Source organism: Corylus avellana, chromosome ca3 (assembly GCF_901000735.1).
Source record: "Corylus avellana chromosome ca3, CavTom2PMs-1.0".
In the NCBI taxonomy this organism is placed as follows: Eukaryota; Viridiplantae; Streptophyta; class Magnoliopsida; order Fagales; family Betulaceae; genus Corylus; species Corylus avellana.
This window is the reverse complement of record NC_081543.1, coordinates 26438185-26455666: the sequence shown is the minus strand read 5'-3', so window position 1 is coordinate 26455666 and position 17482 is coordinate 26438185. Positions and strand designations below refer to the sequence as shown.

Genomic DNA, 17482 nt, shown 5'->3' with positions numbered 1-17482 from the left:
TGCCGGCGGCATGGCAGAGATCTTGCCGGAACCCAACCTCTCTCTCTCTCTCTCCCGTCGGAACCCAACCTTTCTTTCTCTCTGGATTTTTGTCAAATAATCTGGTTTTAGTGTCAAATTATTTAGTGTCAAATAATTGCTTAAATGTCTGATTTTTTCTTACATTATAAATTTCTTCTTTAAACTAAGATCATTAGTGACCAAATAATTACAAGCTACTTTGAGGTTGTGTTGGCAGGACATTGTAATTCCTGCAATTGAAGCAATGGAAAGAAGAGACATTAAAGTTGTGAATGTTTTCAAAATCTTTTGTTGATCTAAATGGCAGGGCATAAGCCTCCAAACAAGAATATGTCAAATTAATTTTGTGGTGTCCCTCAGCAATATTGATGTTCAAAAACGTTGACGTGGAGAAAGCACTGGGCAGCAGAGAAATTTTTTTCTCTGCTGCCGGTGTGTGTCTGTGAGAGTGAGAGTGAGAGTGAGAGAGGGCAGCATGGGTTGGGCTCTGTCATCTTCTCCGTCAAAATTTGGGCTGTCCTCCGGTGTCGTCAATGGCAAGCTTTGGGCTGGGTTGCACGGCACCGTTGGAGAGAGAGAGAAAGAGAGAGGGAGAGGGAGAGGAGAAAAATGAGGGTTTTTGCGGATGATTGGAGTTGGTGTTTTAATCCAGTGTTTTTCACCTTATTTGATTTGGTGTGATAATCCTAGCTGTCCAATTCTAATTGGTGGGCACAAAGGAGCTGGTTTACACCAGCTCCTTATAAAAGTTATCCTCAATACAATAAGCATGGAAACAATAGATTTTATGAACAAAAGAAAATCTATCGACAACCAAAGAGGCTAACAAACAATGTCAAGAGACCAACCATATCTACCCGTAAACCATCCATGCCTCCTCCTTTGCCGAAACCAGTGTCGGAGTTACGTTGGTCTTTGAAGTGGTGGTGGGTTTTTAGGGTTTGGGGTTGACATTGAGTAAAAGGGTAAATTAGAAGTGCCTTTTTGTCTTTTTTTTTTTTTTTAATAAAATTCAGTGGTTTCATGTTTATTGTATTTGGTGTTTTTAAATGATGTGTCATTCGATTATTAGATGCTGTAAAAGTAAGGTTTTACAAATTACAGCCCATCTTGATAGTAGGGGCTCTCGACAATAAAAGATGAATGTATAGCATTTTTTTTTTTTTCTAATAATGTAGCATTACTCATTTAAAAATACTTTTTTAACTTTTTTTTTTTTTGAAACATATCATACTCATTTATTGATAAAAGTTGCGAGCCTAAAAGCTCTTACAAACAGAGCTAAAAGCTCTGAAGTAAATCATAGCCGAAGCTAAAGATACAGTCATCAACAACAGACCAAATCAACCAAAACACAGCATCCGCTAACCTATGACTAAATATCAGGTTAAAAACTTAGATCTGCATCAAACAGACACCATCTAATGCATAGGTAGCACTTATTCCTTGGCCTTGAGAGCAAAACCCCCAAGCCGATACTTATTCCTCGGCCTTGAGAGCAAAACCCCCAAACCGATACTTATTCCTCGGCCTTGAGAGCAAAACCCACAAGCCGATACTCATCCTCTTCAACTTGAAAGCCAAGATAAATTTCACATCCACAACCCAAAAGTTTGGACCAGTAATATCGTGCAGCAACCGGGCGCAACAAAGCAGGAGGAGAAAGCCTTATTACAACCAAATAGACTTTTAATTGCTATTCAATGGTAATGGTTTCAAAAACGCTTCAAAGTCAAGGATCTCAATTTACAGTCTTCTCCTATTCGAACACAACTGTAAAGTCAACAGAACTATAAAGTCAACGGATTCATGCCCAAAAACCCAAAAAAGACCAAAACCAAATAACAAATAACCCAAAAATAAGATTCTTCAACAGAAAAACCAGAATCGGTGAGAATCCATTTAAGAGGGATGGCTGCTAGCAACACTCACAAAATTAAACTTTCAGCACTACAATATTGACTCTGATAATGATTGGAATTGGCTGCAATGGTTAGAAAATAAATATGTGGGAAATTCAAAAACTAAAGAAAGCAAAGTAAAAAAATTGTATGAGAAATTTTTGAACTCTTGACAATGAGACAAATATGAGTATTGCTCTTAGATAAATACCGCCTCCCATTTTATAGCAATTTTATTATCACGATACGATACTGATCGGATTATAGTGTGCACATTACAAACTCTGAACAAGAAAAATTGTACAACATCAAAGGAGAGGATGAAAAATTGTGTATATCTTGAATTTTTGAAGACAACCTTTTATGCGGGTTTGTGCGAGTGTCAATGCAACACGTGCATGGAACACTAGGTGACACCACTAGTATGTGTCTACCCAAAAATTATTCTAGAATAAGAAAAAGACAATTCCTTATAAAGCACATTAAATTCTTACAACTTTTCAACGTGCGATAAGTGTAAAACACAAATAGAGAGAGAGTTGAAATTTTCAAATGAAAAAAAAAAAAAAAACTTTTAATTTTCATGAACTAATTTCAACAACTATCACCTATTGATTGCAACCCCCAGAAAGTTCATATATCATAACAGGTGTTCAAGTAGTCGAGAATCTATTTAGGCAAGTGAACTCTATAAAAACTTTATCTAGTTACTTTTCGGATTCGACGAATAATTACAAAGAATTCCAATATATCTGATAATGAGCTCTCGATAAAAATTTTTACAGTAAAAGTAGTTGATTAATGGACAGTCATTAAAAAAAAAAAAAAAAAAAAAAAGGTATTTAACTAAATTTACACATAATTTTAAAATTTTAATTACTAAAAAATAATAAATTGATTATGTAATTATTTTTCTCCTTTGTGATCAGCTATGACGTTTCTTTTTGCAAGAAGGTTCTATATAATTTCTTTTAATTTGTGAAGAAGCCAAGACCAAGAAAAAGAACCACAATTGTTTAAAGCATTGATGATAATGGAATATAAGATAATATATAATTTTGGAAGTTGCCGTTAAAGAACACACCAAAAACAAAAATCCCATGCTCCTCGGATCACCATACGGCCGTGTTCCTACACGCTACTCGTTGACAAAACACGACCACTAACATCATCGTCGTCCGACCGACGGTCAGGATGACCCAGTCCCACGTTGTTATTATACATCACGCGTCTCAGGTGGGTCTTCCTGTTTTCAATAATTAATCACTCGAAAGGTTTCAGACAAACCCAAAAAATAAAATATTAAAAAAATAAAAAAATCTCTCTCTGTCTGAAAAGTGTTTCCTATCTTTGGATCTCTCTCTCTCTGTGTCTTTTCAGCTTCTCTGCTTTTTCTTCTTTGGTGTTTGTGACATTTGGAGCTGCTGGTGGAGCAAGAGGATCATGTTTTTTGGGGCTGTGCATACACTGTAGTACTGTAAGTGTTTGTTAGGGTTTTGGTTTTGGTGCTTTGAGCTGACTTGAGCTGCAAAAAATGATCATTTTAATCTGGGTTCTTTTGTTATACATGGTTCTGTTGGGGTTTTCAACTTGGGAAGTATTGCTCACTGTGTTTGAAGGAATCTTTCTGTGCTTTTGTTGCTTGAATTGTGAGTGATTTTGGTGTTTCCAAGTTGGAAATTTTGAATTTGAGCTGAAGTTGGAGATGGGTTTTGATTTTTGTCATGTTTCGTAATTTAATTTGAGTGAATGAGTTTGTTTCTTTATGGGTACTAATTTTGGTGAGTGCGATTGATATTTGTTGACATGAATGGTTGAATAGTTAGATCTGTGTTGAAAGACTGTGATTTGGGCTTTTGAGCTTGAGTGCAATACAGCAATATCGTCGAAGTGATAAGTATTACAGGATGGGTCTGTTACGATATAGGAGTGTCAAGGTATAATGTGCTAGAGCAAATTATATTGCTGAGTGTATATGCATCTTTTTCAATATTTTAAAACTGACATGGAATGAGCTATTGATGTTGAAGAGCTGGTTTGGTTCTCATTGGGACATGCTTTCTGAATACGGATTAGGCATTCCAACCCCAAGTTTGCCAATGAAACAGAAATTATGTAACAAAAAATTTAAAGCCAATGGATTTGGGTGTGAGTGGTTTACAAGGGTTTCTTTTGGTTTATGCTACTGAACTTAATTAGAGAAATGTGGGTTCCTTTACACAAACTGATAATTTTAACATCCATGTAACTTTATCATGAGAATATGGGTTGTTTTAGGGTAGACTGTTAGTATGACCCATCTCGGTTTGAAAGTATTACTGACTGTTCTATTAGCTTGATGCCAATCCATTTTGAAATGATGTGTGATTTCTAGCTGAGAAGTTGGTGGCAGAGAATGGTTTGCCATGATATTTGGATCTTAGTCCAGACCTGTTAGCAAGTGAAGAAATCTACTAGATAGAATAAGCTCTTTAAATCCAAGTAAGTATAACTAAGTAGAAATCCTTGGCGGTTTTCCTTTCATAAGGTATGGTCTAGACGAAGTGGATGGAAAACCCATTTCAATATAGGAATTGCATTCATCCCTGTGGTATTTTGATTGACATGTATCTGATAATCATTATAGACTTTGCAATGTGCCTAATAGCTCCAGCTGTGTCCTGAAACCATGGCAAATCTAACCTCTGTCTACCTTTAGGGTTAACAAACCATGTGCTTGGAAGATGCTGGAAAACAAACATTCAAAAAGTGCAAGTTTGATAGATTTCGCTTCTAGACGAGGGATCCAAGCACAATGGTCTGTAGTGGGGCATAGTGGGAATTATCCTCGAGACACCGCTCTGTTGCTGCTCATTTGTTGAGTTCTCTGACTATTGTTCATGTATACTTAATTTTATAAGTTTAAGATTTGAAGATGTAATATTCGTATCCATTAATTTGGCATTGGTTTGGGTGAAATCTGACAATAAATCCTTCTGTACAGGTCCCTATAGAGTACAATGTCTTTTGAGCCACCCTACTCTGGTTGACACTCCAGAAAAGAGCTGGATTGGATGGCTGTCTGTGCTCTGTTTATGTGGAGATTTTTTGGATAAGGCCATTGAATTAGATCTCCTAATTGCTGACATATCAGGTCCAAATCTGGTTGTTGACTTGGTGTACATGTTATGGCTTATCTATAACCAAGGAGTATTGTAACTCAGAATTTGGCCTTCATTTCTGGGCTTTTTTTTTTTTTTCTCTTTGCATTTCTGTAAGTTTGTTGCATAACCATGCCTCCATGGTGGGGAAGGAAGAAAGCAAACAAGGAAAGTTTCTTTGATACAATACACCGAAAATTTAAGAGTGCATCTGAAGAAAAGTGCAACAGTAGATCAGGAGGGTCTCGGGGACGCAGTAGTGACACTGTTTCAGAAAGAGGATTCCGATCCAGTCTGCCTTCAAGATCACCGTCGCCCTCAACACAAGTATCACGTTGTCAAAGTTTTGCTGAAAGATCTCAGGCCCAACCACTTCCACTTCCTGGGGTACACCTTCCTAATATTGGGCGTGCTAACTCGGGAATTAGTGCATCATCAAAGCCAGGATTGGACAGAGGCTCTAAGCCACTAGTTTTTCCCCCTCCAAGACCTGGATGTGTCCCAAACAGGGCTGATCCTGCAGATACTGAGGCTGATATAGCCACTGCTTCTGTTTCTAGTGATTCCACAATCGATAGTGATGATCCATCCGATTCACGACTTCTTAGCCCCCTGGCTTCTGACTATGAAAATGGAAACAAAACCACTGCGAACAGCCCTTCGAGGTGAGCCTGCTCTTATGTCATTTAAAGTATTTTTTTGGGCTATTATGATCTCTTAATTGACTATGGTGATGGATGCATCATACTTATATACCTGTTCCTTCCCTGACAATTTTTTCTTTTACCTTTGCTGAAGTGTAATGCACAGGGATCAGTACCCTGTTGTCAATCAAAAGAACTCGAGAGAGATATTGAAACCAGCTAATCTTTTATTCAGCAATCAATTTCTCTCTACATCACCTAAACGGAGACCTTTAAGTGCGCATGTGCAAAATTTACAGATTCCTTCACACAGTGTTTTCTGTAGTGCTCCAGACAGCTCGATGTCAAGTCCTTCTAGAAGTCCGATTAGAGTGTTTGGGCCTGAGCAAGTTATGAACTCTGGTTACTGGACAGGAAGATCTTATCCAGAGATAGCTTCTGGGCAGTGCTCTAGTCCAGGTTCAGGTTATAATTCTGGGCATAATTCAGTAGGGGGGGATATGTCGGGACAGCTGTTTTGGCCACACAGCAGGTGTAGTCCTGAGTGTTCTCCAATTCCTAGTCCCAGAATGACAAGTCCAGGTCCTAGCTCCAGAATACACAGTGGTGCTGTCACCCCTCTGCATCCACGAGCTGGAGGAGCTGCCGCAGATTCGCCTACAACCCGGCCTGATGATGGGAAACAACAAAGCCACCGTTTGCCTCTTCCTCCAATAACAATTTCAAATTCTTGTCCTTTTTCTCCCACATATTCAGCAGCTACAACTCCCTCAGTTCCACGTAGTCCTGGTAGGGCAGAAAATCCTACAAGCCCTGGTTCTCGCTGGAAGAAGGGACGTCTGCTAGGGAGGGGTACATTTGGACATGTATATCTTGGTTTTAACAGGTCCGTAGCCGAAGGATGTATGCCTAACTGTTATTTTTAATGTATATTTATATATATTGCTCTGCTTGTTTCTCATGATTGCATGTATGACATTAATGATGTTGTCCGCTGCAGCATTACCAATATAGCCAGTTATATGAGATTAAAATCGGTGGTTATTATTAAGTATCATGCATCAGGGAATTACACTTATATTTATTTTACTATATTATTGAATCTTAGATTGATGGTGTCTTCAGACTCAAAATTGAGTTCTATGATTGTTTACATGCCATAGAATTGAGGTTATTCAGTATTTGTTGTGCACAATTTCCTTTTACTTATCAAAAAAAAAAAATATTTTTGCAAGTCTCATTTGATTTAATTTTTGGGCCTTAGTGAAAGTGGCGAGATGTGTGCTATGAAAGAGGTAACTCTGTTTTCAGACGATGCAAAATCAAAGGAAAGTGCACAGCAGCTGGGGCAAGTAGGTTTTCTTTGGTAGATTTGGCAGTAATTTTATAGCATAGCAACAAGAATATATACCTTTTGCTTTTGAGAAGTTTGAGTTATTTTATACTTATCAGTGGCATCTAACAGGAAATTACGATGCTAAGTCGCTTGCGGCACCCAAATATAGTACAGTATTATGGATCTGAGACTGTAAGTTGTTTGTGCCTTTTGGCTTCATTTTAAATATGATTCCTCTTACAAGCTTGCTGTGATCCATGTCAAGGAACTTGTCATTATGAAAAGTTATTGGTTATGATTATTGTTTGAACTTCGAAACTACTGAGCCTTTTTGGATGTTGCAGTACTTTATTTTAAGTCAGTGAACCTAGTTTATTTACTTATTTAATGCATACTTTTTTAAGGTTTTGTCTACTTAAAGTAATGTTAGGACCAATAGGGGCAATTGACAGATTGTTTTGAACTTTCTTTTTTCTCTTGTTTTATTGTGCAGGTAGATGACAAACTATACATATATCTAGAGTTTGTATCTGGTGGTTCCATCTATAAACTGCTTCAAGACTATGGTCAGTTTGGTGAAATTGCTATTCGCAGTTATACTCAACAAATTTTGTCAGGGCTTGCATATCTACATACTAAAAACACTGTCCATAGGTGAGTTTGGTTAATATGGTTCCTAGTTTGATTGTTGTCGGAACATTATCTATTGGTTAATCTTGTTGGCCTTTGTGTTTTCATCATTTTGGACTTCTTTTATGGTAATTGGTAATTTGTAATTCTGATTAGGGACATCAAAGGAGCAAATATTCTGGTAGACCCCAATGGCAGGGTGAAATTGGCAGATTTTGGGATGGCGAAGCATGTAAGATCATTTATATGCAGTTTTTGTAGTTTCTTTGTAAATCCTACCACACTAACAAACAATTGCACGTTACACTTAAGCTGCTATAATTTCTTTTGTCAATACAGTTGGTTTCAAAAAAGATGGTAACATTGATATGTGATGCTATAGATAAGAAGAAATGCTGCAAAAACTTTATCAGTTACTTGTTTTGTTTAGATCTTTAGACTTTGTCATAGAAGAACAGAAAGAATCTGGTTAAAAATGGACTTGCGAAGTGGTACTAAGTAACCTGGTTTAGGTCAGATTTGAATACTTAAACCATGACTTTGGGTTCTGATCTTGCTTTTCTGAAAATGATTTGCAGATTACTGGGCAGTCTTGTCCTTTGTCATTTAAGGGAAGCCCTTACTGGATGGCACCTGAGGTCAGCATTGTTTTGTTGTCATACTTATGTCACCATATTTTATGTGCATCCTGGTAATAGTTTTTAGTTTCATCAATTGCCTAGGTTATCAAGAATTCAAATGGTTGTAATCTTGCTGTTGATATATGGAGCCTTGGATGCACTGTTTTAGAGATGGCTACAACAAAACCACCGTGGAGCCAGTATGAAGGGGTTAGTGAAAACTGGATACTAAGGCTTAAATATAATGAATTTCTTGTATATTGCATTCAAAGTAAGTAATTAAGTAATAAAATCCATTCGTCGGTGAGAGCTGCATGCCAGACATTGATTTTTTTACATGTTTTCTTGTGTTGTGTGCTTCTTCAAAGGTTGCTGCTTTGTTTAAGATTGGAAATAGCAGGGAACTCCCTCCAATTCCTAATCATCTATCAGAGGATGGAAAGAATTTTGTGAGGCTATGTTTACAGCGTAATCCATCACATCGTCCTAGTGCTGAGTGGCTTTTGGAGCATCCTTTTGTTAAGAATGCTGCACCACTAGAAAGACCCGTTTTGAGTGCTGATCCTTCTGATGCACCACCTGTGGTTACAAATGCAGTGAGATCTCTGGTACAAGCAATTCTTTTCTTTTCTTTTTCTCATAAGTCATGATCAATATAATTTTGATGCCATGGCTGCGTATATGTAAAGCATTGTTATTTATTTTTAGTCGGATTAACTGGTTTAGAGTAAAAAAAAAAAAAAAGGAGCAATGACTTAATCTGGACTTGTTTTAACCCATTTATTAACTTAACCCAACCTTAAATTTATTTATTTATTTTTTTTTTTTTTTTCGCGTTGAAATTTTTTTCATGACCTTATTGACCTCACCAGGAGGTTAGCTATGTGCTGTGTATTATCAACAATTTCGATAAACGCATTTCAAGTAATTGAAGTAAAACCTGACCTGTTGACCCTTTGGCTTGATAGGGCTTCCAAATTTACCTGATCTAATGATTGAGTATCACAAAGCAATTGTATTTTGAGTACTTGGCTGAATGTAATTTAAGAATTTTCATTTAGCAGAAGGGGAAGTTAATTGTTGCATAATTGTTTTCTGATCTGTTTCATAATGATTGCATAGATGTTGTGTATCTATTTCAATCTTTGTTCACAGAATCAGTTTAAAGCACTAGCAGCAGACACGCTATAGCTCATTCCCTTCCTTATAGTTAGGGAAAATTTAAAAATCACAAAAATCCACCCACATCAGTTTTTCCTTAAATTTAACATTAAAGGGGGAAACACTATAGCTACCCAATGCTTTATTTTAATGCTAAAAATACCACACGTCTCTCTCCTTTCTCCTCTCATGTTTCCCAATCTTTTCTTCCTCCTCTCCTCCTCTCTCTCCTCTCTTCTTCATCTTCTTCTTCTTTCCTCTCTCTCTCTCTCTCTCTCTCTCTCTCTCTCATGTTCTCTCCTCTCCCATTTTCAGTCAAGAACAGGACTGAACAAACAAAAAAATGAAGACCAAAATCTTCAAAACAATGAAACCCATAAAATCCTCAAAAAGCATAGATCACAAATCCACAAAATCTTCAACCCAAAAACATTGAATATTCCACCACTCGAAATCAGCAGAAATCAACAAACAATAATAATATCAGAACCTAGAAATCAATGGAGACAAGAGAGAGAGAGAGAGATTGAGAGACAAAGAAGAAAGAGAGAGAGAGAGAGAGAGAAGACGCTGACGGTGAGAGACGAAGAAGAGAGAGATAGGGAGAAAAGAGACGGATTTTTCTAGAATAGAAAAAAGAAAAGTAAAAGTAAAAAAAAAAAATTATTTTAATGATATAGGGAAGATATAGGGAATTTATTGTGGGGAATATTTAGATAGGGAACTAAAAAGTAGTTTTGTTCCCTAAATTTAAGAAAAATGGTTGGGTATATGCTGCTAGTGCTCTAAGTTGACACTTCCAGTGCTTCCAATCTTCGTCATATATTAGTTGGTGACTATCATGTGGAAACAAACACTTATATTATGTTCCTAACGCCGACACGATTAGCTTGTCAACTTCCACAACTTAGATGTGGAAACACGATTATGTGTGTGTTGTCATACTAGTGGTTGAACTTGTATAATGCCTACATTTATATAGAATGAGGTATGCTATTGAGGACCTGATGCTTTGGTGCCTTTAAATTGTAGTTAATCTGTAATTCCTGAAATAAAGAATTGTCTAGTTAACTTGATGCTGGTGAACTTGTATGGATCTTTAATTAGTTCCCTTTGTTCTCTTATCTGACTGTTGTGGTTTCTGTTGGTCTGCCATCAGTTAACAGTTGGTTTATACACTTAAATCTTCTTTCAGGGACATGCACGAAGTTCTCCATGCTTAGACTCCGAAGGAGTGGGTATCCATCAGTCTAGAGGCTCAAAAACTGGTTCAGGATCCAGGTCTTCTCTCTGTCTCTGCTCATAGACGTATACACTTGTATAAGTGAAGCCTAGGATGCATCATTTATGTATGTATGTATGCAGAGATGGCTAATCTAGTAACAAGTTGTTAAGAACTAATGGCACCTGAGCGGTCTCCTGATGCTTGTTCTTTCTATGAAGACTGGGTCACTTTAGGCATCATATAAGGCTGTCATTATGTGGGCCATTCATAACCTTAATATAGTCATTTGCTCCCCTAAATTTTTCTCTTTTTCTTTTTGTTTCCAGTGATGCCCATGCGATATGGAATATATCATGCCCAGTTTCTCCTGTGAGCCCTCTTCTACGTTCAAGGTCACCACAACATATGAGTGGAAGGACATCTCCCTCTCCCATTTCTAGCCCTCGCACCCCATCTGGTTCATCAACACCCCTTACTGGTGGTACCGGTGCCATCCCATTTCACCAACCGCAGCAGCTAGCAACCTACGCATATGATGGTGTGGCAATGATACAAAGAAGCCAAAACAGTTTCTATACTAATGGTAGCACCCCCTATCACGAGCCAAACCCTGACCTATTTAGGGGGATGTCACAAGCTTCTCATGCCTTCCGTGATATAATTTTATCTGATAACAGTACTCTTGGAGACCAGTCGGGACGGCCTCTCCGAGTGGACACAAGGGAATTGTATGATAAGCAGCTCTTAAGGGAACCCTTAAAGCAAAATTTGTTCCTGGAACTTATGCCCAGCTCGCCAATTCTTGGTCGTAAGAATGGAATCTGATTTGCATGTAAATCCCTGACAAGAGCAAGATTCCAGGCCATGCAAGATTCTTTCCAATGCTTGAAGGGTATCATATTCATGGCTGATATCACAAGTTTGTACTTTAGCAATTCAAGTTGGGGAAGCATTTGAATAAGGTTGGATCTTTTGGAAGCCTAAATGATGGGGGAGAGACGTGGTTTTCTAATTCCCTCAGTACGGGGTTGATCGGTTCAAATGGTAAGCGATAATCGTAGCAAACAATAGGCTTTCAAGGCTATGATTGCTATGCTGACATTGATTGAAGTGTTCACCCTCATTTTCAGTATTCCACTGTTATTGTTAACTTTGTATTTTATTTTATTTTATTTTTTCCCGTTATCAACTTTAATCGCTTCATAGGGCTCAAAAGCTGATTGGAAAATGAAATCGTTGATTTTGCAGGAAAAATATGGCCTCTGAAGATCCAGCAGTCGGCAGTTCCTTACAATGAAGAACATTTCTGCATGTGTAAAGAAATGTACATTTTTACCACACCTGAAAAACAGAAAAGGTATAACAGCTACTATGATATGGACCATGAATATTTTTGCATTTTTCTCTTTTGGAAAGGGGGGGATTGGTGGTGGCAGCAAAGAATCTTTTGTACAGAAGGATGAGGATTTTAGTCAAAGATTTTGTAAAGATGGCCGAGAAATTTGCCAGGCGTTCAATCTCTTGTATCAGCTAATGGGCTGTAATGCTGAATACTGTTGTAACTACATTATACCTACATCTAATTGAAGAAATCTAGTTCATATTCTGTCTTGTTCAAGATACTTGCATTAAACCTTGCTTCTTCAACCCAACAACCTCGCAGCCAGTCAATTGAGCATGCCACTTCAGAAAACTATGAAACGCCTTGAAAATATGTGAAACCCTAATTAGGTTCGAATGAGAAGTTATTTCATTTCTTCACGATCCTGTTTGAACGATTGCAGTTTTTATAAATCGACTTTATGTCAATGTTTTCTTAAGTTTAGTAGTCTAGGTAGTACAAATATATGTTATTGCCGTATAGAGCATTAGTTTTAATGTATTTGGATCAATTTATCAATAAGAAATACTCGAGGTTGAATTTTCTCCTATTTTTGTCTTGAATCCTTGATTGACTATTGGTTTCGAGAAGAATTGTAAAACTTGTGTTTGTTTGTCTTCGCGACCCAATATGCCGTGCTGCATCAGCATTGTAACTTCTTGTTCAACTGAAATACCATTTATTCTAGTTTTATCAGTTCTTTCTTTTAATATTCACAAGTAATCAAAATAAACTAAAAGCGTAAAGCGCCCAAGCTATAGGTACACAGGAAGAGTTTTATGGGTTCTTATAAGTACAAAGAGGATACAACGCAAGTGAACACCTTAAATCCTAACTAGTTTTGGCCAGTCAAGCTCAAACTGAGGTCCCATAATTTCTTTGCCAATTCTGCATCTGTAGCCCGAGAGCTAGCTTTCGCTTTATTACTGTCCATGAAATATTCACCACTTACTCCTTTAACTTGTGGATGCAATGCCACATAGCATTGAGTTGCTGCTCCCTACAACCATGGAAATGAATCTAATAAGCAACCATGCTGCATGGGGACATGCAAGTTGAAGTGAAGCTGTTTAAGTACATTTTGTTAGGATTTGCAGCCACACTTGCTAGAGTAACACATAGTAATATATATACCAGGATACATACCTGATGAACACTTTTTAACACACATTTACAAAGTGTAGAAGCAATAACTGCATTGAGCCAAAACAGTAAAATACTATCATAAAACGGGACAATTTCTCATTCTGTGAAAGCAGTTAAAAACTCATGATCTCGTTATACTGGTATGGCAAAGTACCATATGATTCCTATGTGGAAACCCATAAGCCAATATGTGGAAGAGAACCTTTTCCTAGTGAGAAGGTTCCAATAACTAGATGTTTTCACCATTGTCAAAATAGCCTAGTTCCATAATTAGAGGTATGATCCAAGCATACTAAGACAGATTTGTGCAGGTAAGAATTAGAATACTTGGAACCTGATCCTAAACAAAAGGAGTATTGGAATATAAGTCAAATGGCTAAGAGGTTTACCATGAATGAAACGGTGGACACGCAGAATATTTGTACCAATTGCACCTGGATGAAGGGAATTAGCAGTTATCTCTACCCCTTCTTCCTGTTTATAAGAGAAAAGAAACCAACAATTGTGGATTACATTCCGCCTCACAAGATAAAATGACTAGATGGACTTACTAACTGCAAGAGCAGTTAAAACGGGATGTCTAAAGAGTTATTATCATTACTGCCATGAAGAAAATGTTTTGACCTTACATCATTATCTCTATATTGCATCAAATGGTGGTAATCTTCGGTATGTGGGTCAGCATGGCAACTACGTTTCATTTTCCTTGACCTGATACTATGCACAATTATTCAAATTTGGCAAAAGACCCAAGTGCTACAAGAGCAGGTGAATTCAATCAACTTCAGAATTTATTTCGACTGCTAACCGAACAATGGATTATTTATTAATTTTTCATTAAATCAAGTCTTATTCACACACTATATCTAGTAATTTTGTTAAATGGATGACTTCAAACTACCACTGTGCTTCTTAAAAGTCTCTGGCAACATAAGTGCCTAGGTGACAATTTCCCTAGCCTGACTCCCAGGTGCCTCCAGGAATTTTATGGCAGGCAAGGCAATGGCAGTGAAACGGTTACCTATTTGAGCTTCAGAATATTATGCACACCAAGGATGTGATGCCAACCCAGAGTCACAAAGTACAAATTATCTTTATCATTTATAAATGAAGCTAACAATTCGCTGCTTATAATAGTTAAGATATAATATTATACTATACATAGATTGCTTTCAATTGACTTACCAGTAAATTCAAAAACAAGTATAAGAGACCTCAAAAGAGAAAAATATAGTGCTTAGCTGCTGAAGATGAGAAAAGGGACAACAACAGTGAGAAGAGCTCTAAAAGATAGTCCTCATTTGGCATATTATGATTACGAGCACTAGAGTAACACCCCTACACTTTCTCAGGGGCACGAATTTTTTTAACACTTCATTTAATTTATCTCTACTCCTCTACTTTTTATAAGGTTAAGCATTTGGATCACAATTTAAGAAAATGAAAAATTTAGACTGCAGTATGATTTGATGTGCGCCACTTGCAAATCACCACCTGGAAGGACCAGGTGTTATATGACAGCACCCAAATAGGCAAACAGACAACTAAATAAGCAGATAACGTCTTCAAGAAAAATATTTCTGTGACGCCCCATATGTTTAGGGACATTTCTTTGTCTTAGGAAGCTATTTATTATTTTACTCACAAAAGACATGAATAATGTGCGTGGCTTGCATAAGCATTTCCTTGTCAGTTAATTCAGGAACCAAACATATTTTTTCAAACATATTTTAGGATATTAAAGAAAACATAATTTTTTTTTTTTTTCAAAAAAGGAATCTTAATAAGGAGGATAATACATGATCAGATACAATTTTGCATCCGTATATGGGTTAATAATTGATGGCTTATATGCTTTAAGTACCTTCAAGCGCCTTGCAAGCTCATTAGCATGCAAAATGTTGGCAAGCTTTGATTTCCCATAGGCAAACCACATGCTGTATCTGTTATTGTGAAGTAAACATAAAAATTTAGGAGAAGAGACATTGCAATTTATGAGCACCTCAAGCCATAAAACATATGCTACTTAGAGGCAAGATTAATCATATTGTCCAGCCAAAGTTGTACCCTGATTCATCATTGATCTTATCGAAACAAATCCCTTCACCAAACACGAATCGGTGAGCCTCAGATGATACATTAATAATCCTCCCCTCTTTGTTTCTTTCACGAGCAGTTTTTTTCATGGTCTCCAATAGAAGGTTCGTCAAAAGAAAATGACCTGCAAAATGGTATTAAGACCTTAAGCACTCATATCCACTCATTTGAAGAGTAAGTAACAAGTGAATAATTCACAAAATCTTTCTTAAAAATGTAAATGAGTATTTAAAGTTTTCGATATTGACTTTTTCTTGGGGAAATTACACTTTACCCCCACCCAAAAAAAAAAACTACCACCCAATTCTCACTTGAACATCTAAACTTTAAATCACTGCAACTCAGACCCTAAATCCAAGTTTCAGTTACAGTTTGCCGCTCCATCAAATTTTACCATTATTTTGGATGGAAAACATTCCCCCGTGCACTTGAGTCCTTTGAAATAACCATTTAGCCCTTACCATGACAATGGATGAAAACGCTTGGTACAAGAAAATTGCATTCACAGTTCTTTCATCGAATCACACCTTTCTCTGGTGCAACTTGCATAGCATGATGAGCAAATCTCTTATTTAACATATCCGCAATTCTATTGATCTCAAAAACTTTTTTTTCCCTCTAAACTCTCAATGTATAAAGAAAGCAAATTAATGAAAAAATTTCATGAAAGGGGAAAACTAGAACTGAAATTTTGATTTAGGGTATGAGTTGCAAAGATCAAGAGTTTAGAGTTGCAAGTGAGAATGAAGAGTCAGCTTGAGGTAAAATGTAATTTACCCATTTTTCTTTAGGGAAAAATATAAAAAAACCTCCCAAACTACCCGCCATTTTCGATTTAGCCCCCTAATGTTCTAAAAGTGATAAAGTAGTCCCCTAAACTACCAAACTATTGTATTTTGGCCACTCCATTAGTCAAAACCGTCAGTTTGGACGGAAACTGCAAAACGACGTCGTTTTGTTATGGGTAAGTTACTACAATGCCCTTTTATGAAAAAAGCAATTTTTGAGAAAAATATAAAAAAGCCCCCCAAACTACCAGCCGTTTTCATTTTAGCTTCCTAATGTTCAGAAAGTGATAAAGTAGCCCCTCAACAAAATGACGTCATTTTGAATTTTCATCCAAACTGACGGTTTTGACTAACAGAGTGGTCAAAATGCAATAGTTTGGTAGTTTGGGGGGCTATTTTATAACTTTTGAAATATTATGGGGCTAAATCGAAAACGGCTAGAAGTTCAGGGGGCATTTTTATATTTTTCCCTTTTCTTTATTTACCAAAGAAAAATGTGGAAACTCTATCAATAATTTAAGGGAAAAATGCAACTGATTGGATCTTGTGATGAGCTTTATTTCTGATTCAAAAAAAAAAAAAAAAAAAAAACACGATTCTGATTTACCAGAGCAATAAATAAAAATGGGACTTCTGTAACTAAAATGTCCCTGATCACTGCTCCCCATGCAAGAGATTGTTGCAGCTTTAAGACATATCAAATAAACGTATGAGTAAAATACCTAAATGATTAGTTGCAAATTGCAGTTCAATGTTGTCTTGCGAAAGCTTGAATTGCCTCACAATCGCCCCTGCATTGTTACTTTCAAACATATATAGCTTTTTAGTGAGTTCAATGAAAGAGCAAACTAAAACAACGAAGGAAGCAACAAAAACTACTAAGGTCAAATATGCATGTAAGCATTCACACACCACGCAGAGACATGATTGCATGCAAGCCCTTGCACCATCTCAGGGAGACAGAGAATTCAGCTTACTGTGCTTACATGAGGAGATTCAGTGGACGACCTGATTCATTATAATCTGATGCAAATTTCCTCACCGATCCCATTGAGCTAAGATCTAACTGCATGACATCAATTTTGGCATTGGGGATTTCCTTAAGAACTTGTTCTTTGATTTTCCTACCAGCATCCATATTCCTTACAGCCATAATGACATGGACACCACGCAATGCAAGAACACGTGTAGTCTCTACACCAATGCCACTTGATGATCCTGAAAATTCAAATCAACATAAGAAGTAAAATATGCCAAAATGTGCAGAACTAACCAGTTGCTCCAGCCAATACCAGGGATATAAACATATAAACAGAACCAACCTAGTCCAGAACCATCTCTTTGAATCGCCCTTGTTTTGCCTAGTTTAAAGCCTTTTTCCCCCTTTTTCTG

At 37.0% G+C, this 17482-nt stretch overlaps 2 protein-coding genes across 4 annotated transcripts in view; one reads left to right on the top strand and one right to left on the bottom strand.

Moving 5' to 3' along the window:
- The first annotated feature begins 5153 nt into the window (after window positions 1-5153).
- Window positions 5154-12284, top strand: LOC132173668 (mitogen-activated protein kinase kinase kinase YODA). The gene is made up of 12 exons (XM_059585232.1): window positions 5154-5727; window positions 5861-6592; window positions 6971-7058; window positions 7172-7234; window positions 7536-7696; window positions 7829-7904; window positions 8251-8310; window positions 8395-8502; window positions 8661-8900; window positions 10649-10734; window positions 11005-11722; window positions 11927-12284. Exons 1-11 carry the CDS (start codon window positions 5195-5197, stop codon window positions 11501-11503), a joined length of 2646 nt encoding a protein of 881 aa, XP_059441215.1. The 5' UTR covers window positions 5154-5194; the 3' UTR covers window positions 11504-11722; window positions 11927-12284.
- A 439-nt stretch (window positions 12285-12723) lies between these two features.
- LOC132173667 (short-chain dehydrogenase TIC 32, chloroplastic-like) overlaps window positions 12724-17482 on the bottom strand; it is a 6245-nt gene continuing 1486 nt past the window's right edge. For 2 of the 3 annotated variants that reach the window (XM_059585228.1, XM_059585231.1), the window contains exons 3-9: window positions 17077-17308; window positions 16813-16892; window positions 15273-15426; window positions 15070-15148; window positions 13595-13679; window positions 13206-13252; window positions 12724-13059 (exon numbers count right to left, since the gene is read on the bottom strand). In XM_059585228.1, coding sequence (XP_059441211.1) covers window positions 12895-13059; window positions 13206-13252; window positions 13595-13679; window positions 15070-15148; window positions 15273-15426; window positions 16813-16892; window positions 17077-17308 — 842 coding nt within the window. In that variant the 3' untranslated portion in view covers window positions 12724-12894. The remainder of the gene's footprint in view (window positions 13060-13205; window positions 13253-13594; window positions 13680-15069; window positions 15149-15272; window positions 15427-16812; window positions 16893-17076; window positions 17309-17482) is intronic. The other variant, XM_059585229.1, reaches the window with a different exon arrangement.

Coding starts and splice junctions, on each gene's coding strand:
- LOC132173668 (XM_059585232.1), top strand. CDS start 5,195: ATGCCTCCATGGTGGGGAAGGAAGAAAGCAAACAAGGAAAGTTTCTTT. Junction 5,728..5,860: donor ACTGCGAACAGCCCTTCGAG/GTGAGCCTGCTC, acceptor CCTTTGCTGAAG/TGTAATGCACAGGGATCAGT. Junction 7,059..7,171: donor GTGCACAGCAGCTGGGGCAA/GTAGGTTTTCTT, acceptor GGCATCTAACAG/GAAATTACGATGCTAAGTCG.